The sequence below is a fragment of the Mauremys reevesii genome, linkage group 5, assembly GCF_016161935.1.
Source record: "Mauremys reevesii isolate NIE-2019 linkage group 5, ASM1616193v1, whole genome shotgun sequence".
NCBI lineage: Eukaryota > Metazoa > Chordata > Testudines > Geoemydidae > Mauremys > Mauremys reevesii.
In genome coordinates, this window is record NC_052627.1 from 91,615,392 (window position 1) to 91,634,878 (window position 19,487).

The following is a 19,487-nucleotide window of genomic DNA, read 5'->3' on the forward strand; positions in this document are numbered from 1 at the left end:
GTAAATTAGACATGATGTTACAAAAGTGGAGAGAGGAGACTCATAGACTTAAAGGCCAGAAAGAACCATCATGATCATCTAGTCTGACCTCCTGCACATTGCCCACCCACTCCTGTCATAGACCCCTAACTTCTGGCTGAGTTATTAAAGTCCTCAAATCATTGTTTAAAGACTTCAAGTTATAGAGAATTCACCATTTACACTAATTTAAACTTGCAAGTGACCTGCACCTCTTTCTGCAGAGGAAGGAGAAAACCCCCTGGGTCTCTGCCAATCTGACCGGGGGAAAATTCCTTCCTGACTCCAAATATGGTGATCAGTTAAACCCTGAGCATGCGGGCAAAACCCACCAGCCAGACACCTGAGAAAGAATTCTCTATGGTAACTCAGAGCCCTCCCCCTCTAGTGTTCCTTTGAGGGGGTCAACAAGCATGTGGACAAGGGGGATCCAGTGGATATAGTGCACTTAGATTTTCAGAAGGCCTTTGATAAGGTCCCTCACCAAAGGCTCTTAAGCAAAATGGGATAAGAGGGAAGGTCCTCTCTTGGTAACTGGTTAAAAGATAGGAAACAAAGGATAGGAATAAATGTTCAGTTTTCAGAATGGAGAGAGGTAAATAGTGGTGTCCCCCAGGGGTCTGTACTGGGACCAATCCTATTTAACATATTCATAAATGATCTGGAAAAAGGGGTAAACTGTGAGGTGGCAAAATTTGCAGATGATACAAAACTACTCAAGATAGTTATGTCCCAGGCAGACTGTGAAGAGCTACAAAAGGATCTCATGAAACTGGGTGACTGGGCAACAAAATGACAGATGAAATTCAGTGTTGATAAATGCAAAGTAATGCATATCGTCTGTGTTCGGTTTTCTGAAATTAGAAAGTTGGCAACCCCAAACCCCGCCCTCTTCTGTGGCCCCGCCCAGGCTGGAAGTTGGAGTGGGGTTGTAGTAAGAGTTGCCCAGTGAGCCCAGGCCACAGTGGGGAGCCCTGGACTCTTGACCTTCCCTAGGTGCAGGGCTGGGGTACCTGACAGCAGCCCCCAGCCTGTGTCCCCAAGCCCGGGGTGCACTGCCCAGGGCAAGTGAAGGGTCTGGGATTCCACACAGCAGCCTGGACTCCCTGGGCAGCTCTTACTACTGCCTGCCTCCTGGCCTAACTGGAGGAGAGGAGGAGCAGGGTCTGGGGCCTTGTGGCACGGGGGTCTAAGGCCCACCTCACATCCCACCCCCCTGGGAAGAGGCTGGCACCCCTGAGCTTCAGTGAATCTGGGACACCTGCTGTCCCGAAGTCATTCAGTCCAGGACTGGGACTTGAACTCTGCATTTCAGGACTGTCCTGCCCGATTTGGGATGGGTGTTCACCCTACTAGATGTGATTGGTGCATCAGGCACTTAAGTACTAAATTTCTTGTGTCTGCCGACAAGCAGGACCCCCTATCTAGGAAGGCTTGAATTTAAGACAGTTTTTCGGCTCTAATAAGAAAACCTTTTACTCTGAAGCACAGGTTCCTACCACCCATGTAGTTCAAATGCAATCCTATTCCAGATCAATGCAATCTTGTCTCAAGTGAGGAGCTGTGATAAATCTGTTCAAATCTCATTCTGTCACAACACTGTGCGCCAACAGAAAAGATAATGAAAGTTTAGGTATGAACATGGTTCTTCTTTCCTGACAACAAACCACCTATAGAGGCCAGTGGACTATCTCATTGATTCACTCTAATATTACTTGAAATTGATTGCTGTTTCATTCAAGCATTACATGTATTTAGTGTTATGGTTGTCTCTCTTTTGTACAGAAATAGACCTAGAAACAATGGAGAATAACAGACTGTTTTCTCAACGGGGGATGCCTTTTCTCATGCTGTAGCTGGCTTAATAAAACACTACTCTCCATTCCTCCCACCCCTTTCTAATGAGGTTTGGGGAATAGTTTTCATTGGGTCTGCTCAATCCTACCACATTGATTATGGTTACAAAAGGAAAGCTCCTGACGTGGTTAAAACATAATTCAGTGTTATGTAGAAGAGTCTAAACCATATTTTAATTGCATTCTTGAACTATGCTGCAGCCTTAAATTTGTCACAGCTTTTTAAGGTCTGAAGGGACCATTCTGATCATCAGTTCAGACCTTCTGCATAACACAGACTATAGAACCTTACCCCAAATTTTCTGCATCAAGTCCATAATTCTGCAGAGTAGACACACAGTTTACTCCTGTCTGACTTGCAATAGCGACCCACGTTTCAGCTGTGTTGCTGAAATATAGTAGGACATACAAATGAAGCAGAGCCCTTTCCCCACCCTTTATTTTGCTGAGTGCAGGTGTAACACCAACAGACCCTTGTCGTTGGCAAGTGGGATCGAACGTGGGACCTCAGTGTATGAGCCTCTACTTTATGAGCTAAAAGCCAACTGGCTGTTAGCTAAAGCTGTAGAGCAGACTCCTTAATCTCTCTCTCTCTGCCAGCCAGCCAAGACAGAACATCACACCCAGGAGGTGTGTGTGTTACACAGGCTGGCAGAAATGTGGTCCTTAAGCTCCTGCCATGACCAAAAACCCCAAAGAGTGGAAAAAGTAGGGCATTGGTATATCCGCCTTAGTCCTGCCCTCCCTTATGCACTGGCTAGCAGAGCTAGGTCATCATGTATGTTGGCAGTGCAGCATGCTAAAGGTGAACTGCAGCAGTTGGGGCTGCTGTGTGCACTGCCTAAGTGCTCTGGTAAGTCACTACTGAGTATATGTTACAAGTCGCTCTCTATGCCAGTCCACAGAGGATATGAGTTGTTGCTGTCCCAAGTAGGGAACACTGACTTTATGCTCATGCTGGAGCAGCTCATGGTTTTAGCTCTGGAGGTCCCTGATTTAATCTCTTGTGTCAGCCAAGATGGTGGCTGTCACTCTCTGAGGCATGATGACATCTCAGAGCAGCTTTCTCCCTTTAAAAACTCAGGATTTAGTGAACAAATTGAGTATAGATCATATAATTCTGGGTACAGAAACATGCATAAATTAATCATCTTTTCTGTGCCTAAACAGGCACATTTCTCTGTTTGGTAGCTGTGCAGATTATGGACTAATGGAAATAGTGGCCTGCACAGATACAAGTAAGAAAATTTTTAAAAAGCTGACTTTGAAAAGCTTTATAAAAATACCAAAATAATCTGCTGGCTAATTCTATTTCTCTTCCTCTGCTCTGCTGGAGGCATGATACTATAGTCAACTTCTGTTCCTATCCAGTGCGGCTGTTTTAACAGTTTTCCATAACATATTACATTTACTAAATAGTAAATAATGAGAGTGTGAATTCTCAGCCTTTATATAGCAATTTACATCTTCGGAGCATTGTAATTAGCTAATTCTCCCAACCTCTCTGTGAGACTGAATGACTCACTGACCCTGTTTATATTGACACCCTGTGATATATTTGTCTCTTCTATAGATAGTTTAGGAATACGTTATTTGTTGTGCAGCCTAATTCCTATGGGGCTTCTAAATTGGAGGGAAGATCACTGCTGAAATGGCATGAAAGTAATTCACGTACCTCCAGTTTCCCTAGGTAGGGCTAGATTGTGGGGTTAAAGTACAGGTCTGCATTGGGGCTGGTGCAAAGCTGCATTGCCCCAGTGAATGCACTAGGAAGCATTGAACCGGGGGAAGGGGAACCAAATGCCTCCCAGAACTCCTGGGCACACAGGGAACCCTTAGGAGGGTGAAGCATTTGTCCTGTTTTGCTCCCAGCTAGTTCAGCTGACCAGTGGGCTGAGATGACATGAGGGATGGCCAGTCTCTTTACTCCCTCCCTTTGGGGTGTCTGTACTCAGGAAACCATGAGCTGCAGCTGTAGCTATTTCACATAGGGAAAGGATTGCTCCAGCATCCTCCCCGCTGGTGCACTCCCACGTGCAGCGCCCAGTCACAATCTGACCCACAATTAATATGTAAATTATTAATCCAGGTGTAAGACAAAACTAACACAATGTGGAGGTGACAGGATGCAGTGTGAGATGCTTCTGTGAACATAACTCTAAAACATCCATCTTCTCTTAGCAGTCAGCTGAGTTCTGCAAAATCAGTGTTGTTTAAGGAGCTATCCAGCAGCACTAATTTCCCTGATCATGGGACTAGATGAGCATGTTAAAAAAAAAAAATCATGAATCATTCAAAGTTCAATTTCCTTCTCTTTGTTGGCATTTAACATCTGTGAATAGCATGTGTGAGGATCAGATGCTATTTTTAGTGCCAATCTGAAATAGTGATCTGATACCCTGCCATTAGTAAAGCAGTCTAAGGCTTTTGTTTGCAATCGTTAGCTCATACAAATGCAGTTACATAAATATATAGTATGTGAACTCCCCCAAACCTTGTTTCATCTACGAGTGAATTTAGATCAGTGTAGTTGTTGCTCCTGGGAAAAAAAATCCCTCTAAATTGAGACTATAGTTCTCTAAAGACATAGCATTTAGACGTTAAACATGTTTATCTTGCATCCCTCATCATGTTCTTTACATTTTTAATTGTCATGCAAGTTTCCTGTTTAATTTTGGATGCTGCAGGATAATTTAGATTATCAGTCAGGTAAATAGCAGTGCACAGGTTGTCCTAAACTTCTCTTAATATTTCATCCTGTTTCCAAAATGACTTTTACTATATCTCCTGTTTGGTCAGTCTAAGTGTGTGGGGGGTTTGAGACCTAGTGCCCAGTGGTGGGCCAACACTTAGAGAGCATGCTAAAATGGGTGAATAAAGAACACAAGGCAGATTATCAGCTGGTGTAAATTAAGTGAGCTCCTCTGATTTTTAAATGGGGCTATGCCAGTTTACATCATCTGAGGAGCTGGACCATTAAGCTTATTTGAATTACATGCTAATGAGTGCTGTACACTTAGTGGTTCTTTCTTGCGCTGAGTGGGGATATTGCTATCTGCATTTCTTTCATTTAGTTACCTGGTTTTCATGTCTATCCTACATGTGTGGAGGGTACACTGACATATCAATAGCATCAGGGATGATGATAACTCTCAGGATGGTGGGGCTGGGTGAGAGATACTGAAAAAGTTAAGTATCAGATGGGTAACAGTGTTAGTTTGGATCTGTAAAAGCAGCAAAGAGTCCTGTGGCACCTTAGAGACTAACAGACGTATTGGAGCATGCATCCGACGAAGTGGGTATTCACCCGCGAAAGCTCATGCTCCAATACGTCTGTTAGTCTATAAGGTGCCACAGGACTCTTTGCTGCTTAAAAAGTTAAGGGATTTTCAAAAGCAGTCAGCATTAGGCTAACTCTGCTCCCACTGAAGTCAATGGGAGCTTTAGTAGCAAAAGAAGAAAGATAATGACAATCGGGAGCTTGTCATCCCAAAGTGGGTGGTGATGGCTATTCAGTGAGGATTTCCATGCTCCATGTTGCCCCTGAACTCTGTCCCAAGTGTATTAATTCTTGCAACTGTAGAACAGAGTGTAAAATTGAGAAGAAACACTTTCCAGTTGTCTGGAATGGGTGGTTTGATAAATCATGTAGTGTGAGATTTCTACATGGTGGTGAATGCCATAGTTCATTGGTACTCAGGCTATTTCAACTTGCTTAATGCAGTTTGAAGTTTGATTTCCCAACAACCCTCAGATTCAATAATCAAATTCTTCTCTGACTTCCCATGTAATCCCATTGGGACTGTTTAGTGATTTTTCTTAACACTGGAATAAGATTATGAAAAGGATAAATCTTTGTTCTAAGATTTTAAAAAGTGACTGATTATTAGCCCCTGATTTTGAAAAGCGAGGGAGGCCAGCAGTTCCCAGTGAAGTTGATATGAGCAATTGAGTGCTCAGCACTTTTGAAAATCAGGCTTCTTATTTAATTGCCAAAATTAAAACATGGATTATGGAGCCAAATTTTTGGCATAATTTTTTTAAAATTTTTTGATCATATAGCTGTATTTTCTGTAGCACTGCCTATTATTTTGAGTTCTTAAAATTTATTTAGAGACGCTATATCCATTATTTTAAAAGGTTAGTATATCTGAGACAGTACACCAAGGAGAAACTATTATAATGTTAGACATTTCTGAGGGAGATTTTCAAAGGCAAAAAACAGCACTGTGGTATCTGAACACATTGGCTTTCAGAGGGAGTTACGTCTTGCTGCAGTGCCATTTGTGCCTTTTGAAAATCACTCCCTTAATTTTTAGTAGAGCTGGTCTACCTACTGATTGAAAACAATGTATTCAGCAATTTTGCAAAACAGATCAGTTTTTAAAGATTTTGTCAATTTGAAACTGCTTAGCAAATATTATAAACACACTGAAACTCTGAGTTCAGTAGAATATTTGACATTCTTTAGTTAAGGTTTGTCAATGGTTGCTTAAGTAACATGGTATTGTCTGTTTCCTGATTAGATTTGAATTAATCTTTATCACCTGATTCTAATATTTTTGTTTCTTGATTACACAGATCTCAGCTACATAACCGAATGCTCGTGACAGTGAATTTTAAACCAAACAAAGCTTCAGTTGTATGAAGGCTCTCAAACAGTAAATAATGAAGTATGAACAGACCAAATCACAAACTGGTTTCTAATTCCCTAGACTCTTTACAAACAAGATTTTATATTTGTTGATCAGCTCTAGTCATTAATGCTAATGACTGGGCTTGATTATTCAAGTGCTTCTCTAGCAAAGAGGACTGGGGAGCTCATTTAATTACTATTACTATGTATCCTATATATTTATATTAACTCACAATGCTAGTAGTTATTGCAGATAACTATTTATTGAGAGTCCAGGGATGAATTGTTCTCCAAATGTACTGACTGCAGGGCTTTTTAATCACAAACCAGGAGATGAGCCCAGCAGCAAGTAGCATTACGGCATTTTGTGCCAGAAAGATGGTGAGCTGGGACTGCAAAGTCTGAAGTAGCAGAGCTACCAACCATTATGTGCAGCTTTGCGGCTTATGAAAGAAGTTTCCAGTTACAGTATTGTATTACAACACTTCCTGGGAGTTTCACAAAAAAGCAGAAATAAATACTAGTTACAGTAAGAGGTTAACACACTGCTACACTTAATTTACAAAAGTTATAATGTGACAACTGGAACTGTTTCATAGAAACTGCTGCAACGTCCTATTTGAGATATTCTACTTCGGAAGTTTTTAATCAGATATATTGAGCTAATGTGCTCTATGTTGCCAATGGATTCCATTTTGACTTTAATAACATTGCAAGTATACAAGCACCATTCCATAAATTTCACCATAGAGTTTTTTGTGATTCTCCTATCTGTAGAGAAATATTAAGATATGAGGAAGAAGAATTTAATCTTGCAGAGCTTGAAACTATGCCCATTGAAGACAATGGCAAAGCTCCCATTGGCTTTAATGATATAGGATCCAGGACCTCATTTTTATAGTGTCTTTCATCGGAGGTTCTAAAAGTGCTTTGCAAATGTTAATATTAGTGTTACTTTTTAGATGAATAAATTGAGGTGAGGTGACTTTCCCAAGATAAGATACTATGGTGAGCAGGTGACGGAGAAGGCAATAGCTCTGACTCAGGGCTCTGATCTAACCATTACACAGCACTCCCTCCTTTAGGCAAGAGACCTTCACAGAAATTTGATAGTCTTGGATCAGCAAAATAATGTGAATTAAATGTGGCTCACTTATGCAATTTATTTCATTTAATGCATTTATATAGTTTCTATACACAAACCAGACTGATAAGAATATAATAGGGCTCTGAATTCTGTTCTAGACCAACTATAAACTTTACTTAACCAATAAATTATTTTCAATTCAAAGATGCAGTGTGGCCAACCCTCTCCCTCCCACAACTTACAACTTTCAATTTCTAGTGTGCAGTTTTGTTCATCCAGAGGGTATCTGCGTAGATCCATCATGCAAGCAGCTGTAGTTGTAATCCTATAAGAAGGAAAAAGATGGCTTCATGAAAAAAGTCCCTGGGTATGGTATCTGTGACAAAATATTTTACTGTTTTAATGAGCAGCTTCTTTTACAGCCGCTAGCCACATCACCAGGCTCTGTGTCTTACAATTAAATATTTGCTATTCTGTATGTCTGGTAACCATATGTTCCATAAAGAGAATCTATTGAATATTAAAATACATTAGCAAAATTCCTACTGAGAAAGAACTGCAGCTCAACACATAAGAGAAGCTCTGATGTTTTAGTGAAAATTCTACTTGGGTGTCTCATTTTAAGATTGGCAGTCAAGGTCTCTTCAAATTTATATTATAAACATTTTTCTTTATAACCTATGTATTGAATGCTGCCTAAAATGAAAACTTTCTGATCTATCTTTACTTACTGTTATTGTACATTTATATTTAACACTTCTATAACAATTTTCATCCAAGCTTTAAATATTAGTGAAGGAAGAGTTTTAAATAATAGATGGTGAACTAGCATATGCTTTCATAAATCAATCCATCATTTATCAGCGATAAATAGACTAGACCGCCCCAAAATAGAGCTATGCTATCAAAAAATGATGCACTGTAACATAAAGATAACACGTTCTCCTCCAAACAACTGTTCTCTGTGATAATATTCACAATATGGGCTACATTCTCCTTCTTACTAATTAAAGAAGTCCTAGAGAAGCGATTGTGGCATTGAAAATGAGACTAGACATAACACTAGTGATTCTACTGGAAGGAACAATCCTGCATATATGGGGATGTGTACTGGATGATTTAGGAGGCCTTTACCATTTTTCACTTTTATGGTTCGGTAGTTCAGAAAGGATGAATTCTTATCTCTAAGCTGGAGAAATGTTTCTAAGCGCTACCAAACAGGAAATTGGCACAGAACTGAAATGGGAAAATAGCAAAAGGTAGCAGTGAAATGAGGGACCACTATATTTTTATGATTGTAGGGGAACCAGCTCCCTTCCTGGACTTTGGTTAGATCCCAGTTCTGCAGAGAACTTCAGGTGCAGGTGCTTAATTTTCAGCACATGAAGCCAAAGGGAGTGTTGTCAATGGGAGGCAGGATTAATCACTGGGCTTAACCAGGAAATTGGGGTTCAAATCTTAAACTTGCTCATAGACTTCCTGTCTGGCCTTGGGTAAGTCAGTTGGTGTTTTTGAAAATGTTACCCCACGTGAATTAGTAGTCCTATTGACTTTCAATGAGACTTAAGCTCTTAAATGCCTAAATCACTTTTGAAAATGAGATTTAGGTACTTGTGAAATTTTTACCCTTAATATCTCAATGGTCAGTTCCAATCTGTAAAATGGGGATAATACCTAACATGGGTATTGTGAGAATAAGATTAATTAATAATTTTAAAGCACTCAAATATGGTGGTGATGAATGCCATAGACATACCTAGGAAGACATACAGAAATTTATTACTGGTGTGCTGAAAGTTAAGCAACAATCCTAAGTACTGTCCAGAACTGGGGCAATAATCTGCTACAACTAAAAATATGCTGCATACTTTAGTGTCACAGTGTGTTTAAAGTTTCTTAGTTATAAAACTTATATATATACACACATGGTTTTAAACTCTATACTTAAGGACTAATTAAAGATAGCATTGTTATCTGGGTCATATCACAATACATTGGAATATTTCAGATTATCTGTTTCAGGTACAATGCAAACATATACTCTGAACAAACTGCATTCTTCCTGGAAGGCTGGTTTTGAGAGCCACATGATTTTGCATATTAAACTGAATTGCTTCTCTTAATAGGGCTGTGTTTGTTGTGAAGGTCAAGGACTTCAATGAAGATATGAGCTAGTTTGTATCATCCTTGTGGCAGAGAAACCTTCAGCCAAAGGACTTATTGAGAATGCACAGTAAGAAAGGCATTTATTCTTTCCTACTTAATTCTATACACAACAGCATATATTAGTGTTAGTCCAGTTAAATGCTTTTTTATGAAGATTCCAAACAGCATTTTTTTTGTTCCCAGTTAATCAGCCTTAACTTAGCTCATTTGCAGTAGATTGATTCAGAAAGATTGCAAAACCCATAGACATCAGTACAAAATTTCCTGGATGGTGCAGTGATCATAGTTGCCAGCTTGCTTTCTTATGATTATAAGTTAGGATTTTCAAAAGCATCTAAGTGACAAGGGGAGCAAATGTCCTGTGACTGATGATGGGCCTTGTGCTCACTTTTGAAAATCCCATCCTATACATAGTCATAATTTTTTTATACCAGTTTACTTCATAGTTTCAAGGATTTTATGTTGCTGCAAATAATCCACTGTAAAAATGAAATCATGGTGGTTGGTCAATTTATTCTATAAACCTTAGTTTCAAATGTTCCACTGAGCAACTTTTTTATTCAATTACTCTGTAAAGCAGAATTAACTCTTTTGGGCAGGGGCCATCTTTTCATTTTATGCATGTACAGTGCCTAACACAGTGGGACTCAATCCCTAATGGAGGCTTCTAAGCACTACTGCAGTACAAATAAAGAAATAGCAATGTCCTGCAGTTTCTGTGGTAAAACACTATATTATTACTGTATTTGGAATTTGAGTGGAGCTTGCAAGAGAGTGCTTAATAGGTAGCTTTCCTCTGCTGCATAAACCAAATTCTTGGTTTCAGTGGTAGCTTATGGTAGTGAATCTCACAAGTTATCTCCAGTGCATATCTCCTTATGTAGGATTTAAATTTGGTGCCCTTAATTTTCATTACATATCCTCTTGCTCTCGTAATTTGAGAGAGGGTAAATAGCATCATTGGACTTACTTTCTCTACACCATTCATTCTGTAACCTCTATCATGCCTCAAGACATGGTATCATACATACCATTTGGTGTATTTGGGGGAAAGGGTTGATAAGCAGCCCAAAGGGGGGAGGGACAGCTCAGTGGTTTGAGCAGTGGCCTGCTAAACCCAGGGTTGTGAATTCAATCCTTAAGGGGGGCCACTTAGGGATCAGGGGCAAAAATTGGTCCTGCTAGTGAAGGCAGGGGGCTGGACTCAATGACCTTTCAAGGTCCCTTCCAGTTCTAGGAGATAGGTATATCTCCTATTATTATTATTATATTTTTTATTATTTAAAGCACAGTTAAATTGGTTTTCTGCTCTCTACTCCTTTTGCCTCTTGTTTTCTTTCCTCCTTTCTGCTATAACAGCAGCACTGAATGCTAATGAGACAATCCTTGATGCAATACCAGGCAGTCATTTTCAGGTAATTAGTTGCATACTGAACACAATGTAAATGGGCTCATTATTATGCATTTCTACTGAGTCTGAATGATTCATGAACCACTTTAAGAAGCTGAACAACAGTTAGTGAATTAGAGGGAAAAAGAAACAAAATAAAAAATTGCAAGAAAATGATCAGTCCTGGCTGAGCTCCCCCTTGTGGCTGCTCACCCAACAGCTGTGTTTGGACCCTTGTGCTGGATCTGTGTGTTTCTACACTCCCCTGGTTCTGGGCAGGCTCCAGCCTCCGGCCTCTCAGACATACCTTCTGGGCACAGACCGTGTCTGGTGTCACTTCTAAGGAATGGGCTCCAGGACCAGTGTGACCCTCCAATACACCGTCACCAGAGCTCCACCCCCATGGGTACTCTGATTTATATTTCAGTGCTTCCCAAATTTTAACAGCCTGCGAACCCCTTTCACTAGCGCGTCAAGTCTCGCGAACCCCCTCTTAAAAAAGGAATACATCCAGGGATTTTCTCCTTTACCTGAGTATAAGTTATAAAAGCAGTGATCTTGGAAATATAAAATTTGTTTTTATGACATGCTTATTACACACTATTTATCATTACAGTATTTTTATTACATTATGAAAACGGCAACACTCTTCCAAGATCTCACTTTTGTAGCTTGTATCACTTTGAATAAGCCTGTTATAAGACAAGGCTCCTATATTTCATCAAGGAGTATTAGATGTGAAACAGCATGAAGGTATTTAAAAAGCCAACTCAAGAGTTCCTCCTACACAAGCATTCAGGTCTTGAGCAGTCCAGGCAAACAGCACATGTTACAACAAAGCTTAAACTTGTTCTTCATCATAATTTTAAAAACAATACTAGCTGCCTATTTAATTTAAAAAACAGCAAAAAATATTCACCTCCCTTTCCATTTCTTATAATGAGTCTTGAAGTTTAAATCTCCTCAGTGTGATAGATATGCTTGCTTTGATCTGCTTAGCTCTTGGAAGTCCTGGGGCTCCAGGCTGCTGGCCCCGTGCTGCCCGGGGTCCCTAGGGACAGCTCTGTCTGCCATTAGGGAATTTTTTCCTGAGAACCCCCTGTAACATTTCACGAACCCCCAGGGGTTCGCAAACCCCAGTTGGGAACCACTGTTATATTTTAACCCTTCTGGGAACGTGACAGTTGAAGTAAGACACACACTATGCAGAGGAATTTCTAAATCAATAATTCATTACTCATAGACAAAGCACAGGAGACACATAGATATAGGAAAAATCAGAAATGCCAGTATGCAATTCCCTTCCTCAGAGTCCTCACCATTCTTGAACATTCTATGGGTTTTGGTCAGTGCCCTCAGGGGTCCCAGGTCCTCTCTTCTCTGGCTCAGTCTTCTCTCCCTGATCATGAAGCCCCCTCTGATTCCTGCAACAAGCTCCCCTCAGCTTGTTTGGATCCAGCAGTCAAAATGTTTCCCAGCTCAGAGAGATGTCCCAGAGACTGTTAAGTGTCAGTTTGGAGGGCTTGTTATGTATACACATGGACTTGTTTCAATGGGTTGTTTCTTTTTTTTGCTAGGAATTTTCCACTGCTTCAGCTTCTGGCAGGCAACCTGGGTGGAATTGGTTTTCTTGTAGGCTGCAGCGGTCCCATTGCTCAAAGGTGCTCCCATTTGAATGGAAAGCTATTCAGGTTAATGACTTTCAATTGTTCCTGCTCAGAGACATCCATGATACCAGCCCTGGCATGAAATGGCTAATTCAGTATACATTGAGGCATTCAATGATACAGAAATTTTTGTATCCTTTTCATCCTTTTTCAGATTTCATCCTTGCAGTGGGCATCTAGTTGAGTTAGTAGGCCAGAAAATATACTGTGAGCTTTGTGGGTTTTAGTTTTATTGTCAACTCAAATTGGGCCCAATACTTAGGTTTCTTAAAACAAGTTTTTATCAAATCTAAGACCAATATAAATATAGCTGATTTTCTCTTAACTCCAAAGGAAACAGCTGCTAGCATTACAGACAAGTTTGAATTGTCTTATAAATAGCTAATATGTGGGAACTGCTATTATACAGAGTTTGTGATGACTTGTGAAAAATGTAGTTTTGGACTGATACTGGCCCCGTTGACTTCAGTGGAAGAAGGATCAGATACTGCATGTGAGATTCTGTGCACAACCATTCTTGGGAGATTGTGTGTTCTAATGGCACTGGACTGGGAGTCTGGAGACCTGGGTTCCAGTGACCTGCTGCATGACTTTGATCAAGTGACTTTGCCTATCTGTGCCTGTTTCCGATTCTGTTCCCTCACCCCTCTTGTCTGTGTTGTTTGTAGACGACAAACTCTTCAGGGAAGGGACCGTGTTTTGTACAATGCCTAGCATACTGGGATCTCAGCTGAAGACTCTAGGTATTACCATAATACAGAATTTCTCTGCATGAAGCAACATGTATTGTGATACAGTTTTAATTGATTTTTCCATAGAATTTCCTAAGTTGTCTCCGGGGAGATTGTACTACTTAATAGACTGTATTAGAATTATGTAATTTTTGTATTTCTCAGTCAGACAAAAGAAAAGGACAAGCTGCAAGAATTTTGTAGGCAGGAAGATTATCCCTAAAAACCTCATTGAACAGGCATCTCTCATGACGATACTGAATTGTGGCAAGGTGCTGTGAACATTTACACATGTGACTAGTCCTGTTATCTTCAGTGGAACTAGTCGTGTGTGTAAAAGTTGGATTGGTTTCCCCTTCCACCCTTTGCCTGCTGTTTCTATTTAGATGGCAAGTTCTGGGACTCTCTCTTACTATGGGTATGTCTACACTGCAATTAAAAATCCGCAGCTGGCCTGTGCCAGCTGGCTTGGGCTGCAGGGCTGTTTAATTGCAGTATAGACTACCGGTGTTAAAATAAACACAGAGGCAGGAACATGAAGTGTAGCTATTGCTTAATACTTGGTCAGAGTATTTCACCACAACAGCATTGCCAAAAAGCTGTTGTCTATTCTTCAGAGTTCTCTGTAGAGGGAAAAAAAGCAATATTTAACCTAGCATGAAAGATTAAATATAGAGAGGACCCAAAGCTAAATGATACAAATCCTGTCATGAAAAGTCTTGTCCCACTTGGAGAAGAAGCAATAAAATTTTAATGTGTTCTTGCTGCCTCTTTCAGCCAACATAGTATAAATTATAAATGTGAACAACGGTATGAACTGGGGAAGACTTTTACACCAGAGGGAAAAGTTCCTCTTCCTGATCTTGTATCAGTTGTACACATTAACTTTGGAGTAACTCCATCACAGTGCTGTGAGATCAGAATCTGGCCCAGGATTCATCTCTGAAAATAGCTGCTCAATTTTTCTGTTTAAAATGTAAGTCTAAGACAACCTGTTTGATGCTTGGGTTTCGGGACGACAACTTGTTGCAAAATTATTACAAGAAACATAGAATTTTAGAATCCTAGGACTGGAAGGGACCTCAAGAGGTCATCTAGTCCAGTCCCCTGAACTCATGGCAGGACTAAGTATTATCTAAACCATTCCTGACAGGTGCTTGTCTAACCTGCTCTTAAAAAATCTCCAATGATGGAAATTCCTCAACCTCCCTAGGCAATTTATTCCAATGCTTAACCACCCTGAGAGTTAGGAAGTTTTTCCTATTGTCCAACCTAAACCTCCCTTGCTGCAATTTAAGCCCATTGCTGCGTCTCCTATCCTCAGAGGTTAAAAAGAACAATTTTTCTTCCCCCTCCCAACCTTGTAACAACCTTTTATGTACTTGAAAACTATTATCATGTCCCCTCTCAGTCTTCTCTTCTCCAGACTAAACAAAACCAGTTTTTTCAATCTTCCCTCATAGGTCATGTTTTCTAGATCTTTAATCATTTTTATTGCTCTTCTCTGGACTTTCTCCAATTTGTCCACATTTTTCCTGAAATATGGTTCCCAGAACTGGACACAATACTTCAGTTGAGGCCTAAATCAGCGTGGAGTAGAGCGGAAGAATTACTTCTTGTGTCTTGCTTACAACACACCTGCTAATGCATCCCAGAATGATGTTCACTTTTTTTTGCAACAGTGTTACACTGTTGACTCATATTTAGCTTGTGGTCCACTATGACCTCCAGATCCCTTTCTGTAGTACTCCTTCCTAGGCAGTCATTTCCTATTTTGTATGTGTGCAACTGATTGTTCCTTCCTAAATGGAGTACTTTGCATAAGAGAAAATGATGCATGTGGTTTACAGTATAAAACCAACATCCTTTACCTATACATGCCTCATGTAAGCCTTTAATTCCAGAGAATCTAGTGACATCAGACATTACAAAAGCAAAGCCTGAGCACTTTGTTCATGGCCACCAGAAACCCAGGATTGATAATAGGCTCTGATCCCGAAAACATGACTCTGCTGAACTTCATGCACTGTGAGTCTTCTGATTTACTTCTATGTGCTGCACATATGCTTGGAGTTAATTGAAGTTTGCTGGATCAAACATTATTTTAATATATGGTTACAAAATCAACTTCCCTCAGTATCTATCTGGTCACATTATATGAAAAGTACAGTTATAAATAGCTTATAAAGGATTAATACATGAATAATGGATGTTATAAGCATGATACAGAATTTTCAGACTAAGTGATTTAGGATCCTGTCTCACTGACAGTTGGGAAAATGTGATGTAGGTTCCCAAGTCACTTAAGCACTTTTGAAAGTTTTGTGTAATGTGTTACAGATGGTTATAAATGCATCAGTAGAAGTTCTTATAAGCCACTGTTACATAAAACCTGTTGGGTTCTGTAACTATCTATCACCATAGTTTTACTATTTATTAAAATGTCTGTTAATCATTTATTATCCTCTTATAAACTCTTTAGAAATAGAACTTTAATATAAAGTGTAACCTCTAATCCAGGGGTTCCCAAACTGGGTCTGTGAGCTTGATGTTCAATCCATTCACTTCACAACAATTTTTTAAGAAGGTGGGACATGAACCAGTAAAGTTTAGGAGCCAATGCCTAATCCCATTTCTTGTATCCTAAGATACCCTTCATGTGCCTTTTGCTTCCTCCCCATTCCCCTCTGGGTTTCCAGTCCTTATATTTCTCACCTGCACTGCCAGACAACTTTATTAAAAAATATATATATTTTCAAGATGTGGAATATCCATGAACCCAAAGTCACTTGTCAAAAACTTGTGAAAACTGTTTTAATTATTTTTAAGTAACGTTGCTGTCCCGAATGAGTCATTGGTGCCATAATGAACAAAGTCAAAATAACCAGCAGTCACTCAGGTAGGTTTTGAGCAAGTATTTGCTGAGTAGGGCTGTATGAATGACTGAACATTTAGTTTTGGTGCATGTCCAAAAAATATATTTATTCCAGGTTAACATGAATGAAAATGTTTTAAAATTTTTGGCAAATTGAAATGCCAATAAAAGCTCTTTGGGTTGAATGAAATGTTTTTATTGACACAAAAATAAATGTTTCAATTTCAAGGGTTTTAAAAACATTTTAACTGTTTTTAAATGAAATGGATGGAAATTCCAAAATGCAACTTCTTTTTGAAACAGTGGAACATTTTCTTCTGGAACGTTTGATTTTTTTTTCCGAACCAAAACAATTAACTGAACTCAATATGAATTTGTTTACTCTTTTGGCTGACCCAAACCTGCAATTTTGATGAAAAAAGGTTTTGCACAAAAAATTTCCACTCTATTGTTGACCAATTTGCTCAATAATGACTAAGCAAGTAAATACAGACCACCATCTGCTGCACAAGCCAATAGAAGAGTGGTGGGCATATAGGGAGTGTGTGCTGAGATGCCATTCAAAGTAGAAACTTCATTTCTAATAGAGCTCAAACTGAATCCTGAGGGATTCATTTTGAGTTTCTTATCAGTTCTCGTACACCCAATAATGTTCATAGGAGGAATACATTTCTTGTCAAATGTAAATAGGGACATGAAAAGTTAATATACAATGCGTCAAGTCAATCAGCTGAACTGGCTTGAAATAAGAAAATTGTTTATAAAAGTCATTGCTGCATCTGACCCTGTTACCATGTTTATACATGCACATTCTCCTCAGAAAACTCTATTCACTGCTTTATGGAATCAAGTGCCTAAAAGTAAAGCACAATCTAAGAGAAGCTGGAGGATGGGAGGGGTGATGGCCAGACATCCTAATTTTGTAAGTCCCGTCCAACCCCAAACCAAGATTCATTAGAAAATATGCAGCATTTAAAGTTTTTTTTTAAAGTAAACTCAGAGGCTCAGAAAACACTTTAGTACAAAATTTCAGATGTTCCTTAGCATCCAACAGAAGTTGTAGCCATTTACCATGCTTTATCCCCAAATCCGATCCGCAAGCTCACTGACACTACAGTTAAATGATCCCACTGAAAGGTCCAGTCATGCAAACTCTTAACCACCTGAGTGGTCCCACTGAAGTCCATAGAAATGTTCTTGGGAGCGAGGGCTAGCTGTGTCAGTAAAGGTTTGCAGGGTCAGGGCCCATAGTCTGTACAGTGAAGCATGACAGATAGATAAATGTACCATGTCTGTCTTGTTACTTCAACGATGCTTGTCAATTAATCCCTGCATAAACTACAATAATGAGATCATATATAGGATGAGATGTGGACTTTCCCATGTGCCAAGATCAGAAAAATTCACAACTCATTCATAGTTCATCTTATACATCATAGATAAAGAAAATACTGGCAAGGGTAATGCAAGAGTAGAAAGGTAATGGTGTAGACGCCTAAGCAAGAGCATTTAGGAGCACCCTTGAAATTTTGTACTAAGTGTCTTCTGAGCCCCTGCTAACCCATTGCAACACCACTCTCTGGGGGGCTGTAACTAATTGGAAGGAATGTTGCTGCACTTCGTTTCACTTTGAATTGTTACTCTAAAATTGTGTCCTCCAAATATATCTTTCAGGGGTTAAGTATAAACTGGTACAAGACATGTTACACACAAAATTAAAACACGGACATACCTTTATCTGGACAGAAAGGGAATTGAATTCAAGTAGAAATTTTCACTCCAGCCCCCCCACAAAAGATTTATTTTCATGTTTATTTGAGAGCTGTATTTAGGAAAGTCAGTAACCCTGCAACTGGTGCGTAATTTCATTGGAGTTTGAATAATTTTTATTGATTGCATTGGGCCCATAGTGAAGTGTTAAAACAAAGTCCACTGAAGTCAGGAAAGACTCCAGTTGATTTCAGGGGGCTTTGGCCCAGGCCATATGAGTTAAATAAAACAGCTGTAACCCAGGGGCTAGTCAAGCCCTCCACAAATGCAAACGACAGTCCTTATTAGTACTTTTGTTATATTTGACATAATGCGAGAGCTGGCAACATGTTTCATCATGAGTCTTGCCATATTTGTTTTTTTCTTAAATCCCCAGTTCCCAGAGACAGATGATTAGGTGACAATCTCAGTTTTCATTTTAAAAAGAGGTACATTTATAGTCCTCATGGTTGTGGAGAAAAGCTTGAAAATGTGATCTAAGAGCACCCTAAAGGCGATAAAGAACATGATTGTGATCTCTTTGGGACAGTGGCCATCTTTTTATTCTGTGTCTGTACAACGACTAGAACAGTGGGGTACTGGTCAACGATTGGTGCTCCTAGGTACTTCTGCAATACAAATAATATATATTAGCAAAATATCATTTGCTAGGGACTGACTGAGTTTTGAATGCTTGGGTTTGGCAATAATACAGAGTGGATCAGATTTTTCAGTTAGGCTTGTATAACTGGAGATCTATTTGGGCACCAAACTTATATTTGCAGAGACCCAGTCTGCACACACACTTTGGGTATCTGCACACGTGCATGGCCACTTAGCGTGAATGGGTGTTTGTCTGTAAAACAAGAGTTCAATTTCGTGTTTCTGAGTTTGAAAATCTGGCCTATGTATACCCTGCAGTCCATACTTTCCTTGGAGACTAGGAGAAAAGAAGAAATAAGCAATGGCCATGTCTTTAATCCTCTTCCACTTTTTCATTTGTTTTATTTAAATCCTGGCACAGTCACTCCTTGTGAGAGCAAAGCTGCATATCTGGAAGTATAATAATTAGGTAAAATATTTGTATAATTGCAGCTATCAGTTGCATAACTATTCTTTTCTTTTTAATCAAAAAACATAAATAATCTTGAGGTGATCTGCAATTTTTTGTTTAAGTATCTTACATCTGTAAGGGGGCAAATATCTTGTTTCTCAACCCTGCACAGTTTGTGTCTAGTGCTTCTAAAATGGATCCTAATCCAGAAAATTTCTGCCTTTTCCGATAGATGATTGTTTCCTGGACATTCCAGAA

General features: G+C 39.5%; 1 protein-coding gene and 1 long non-coding RNA gene across 5 annotated transcripts in view; one reads left to right on the forward strand and one right to left on the reverse strand.

Moving 5' to 3' along the window:
- LOC120405525 overlaps nt 1–19,487 on the forward strand; it is a 192,962-nt gene that overhangs the window by 36,801 nt on the left and 136,674 nt on the right. The gene's annotated exons all lie outside the window — the stretch shown is intronic.
- The window catches only part of GABRB1 (gamma-aminobutyric acid type A receptor subunit beta1), a 228,705-nt gene that overhangs the window by 24,309 nt on the left and 184,909 nt on the right, over nt 1–19,487 (reverse strand). For all 4 annotated transcript variants that reach the window (XM_039539162.1, XM_039539160.1, XM_039539161.1 and 1 more), the window contains exon 5: nt 7,840–7,922. In XM_039539162.1, coding sequence (XP_039395096.1) covers nt 7,840–7,922 — 83 coding nt within the window. The remainder of the gene's footprint in view (nt 1–7,839; nt 7,923–19,487) is intronic.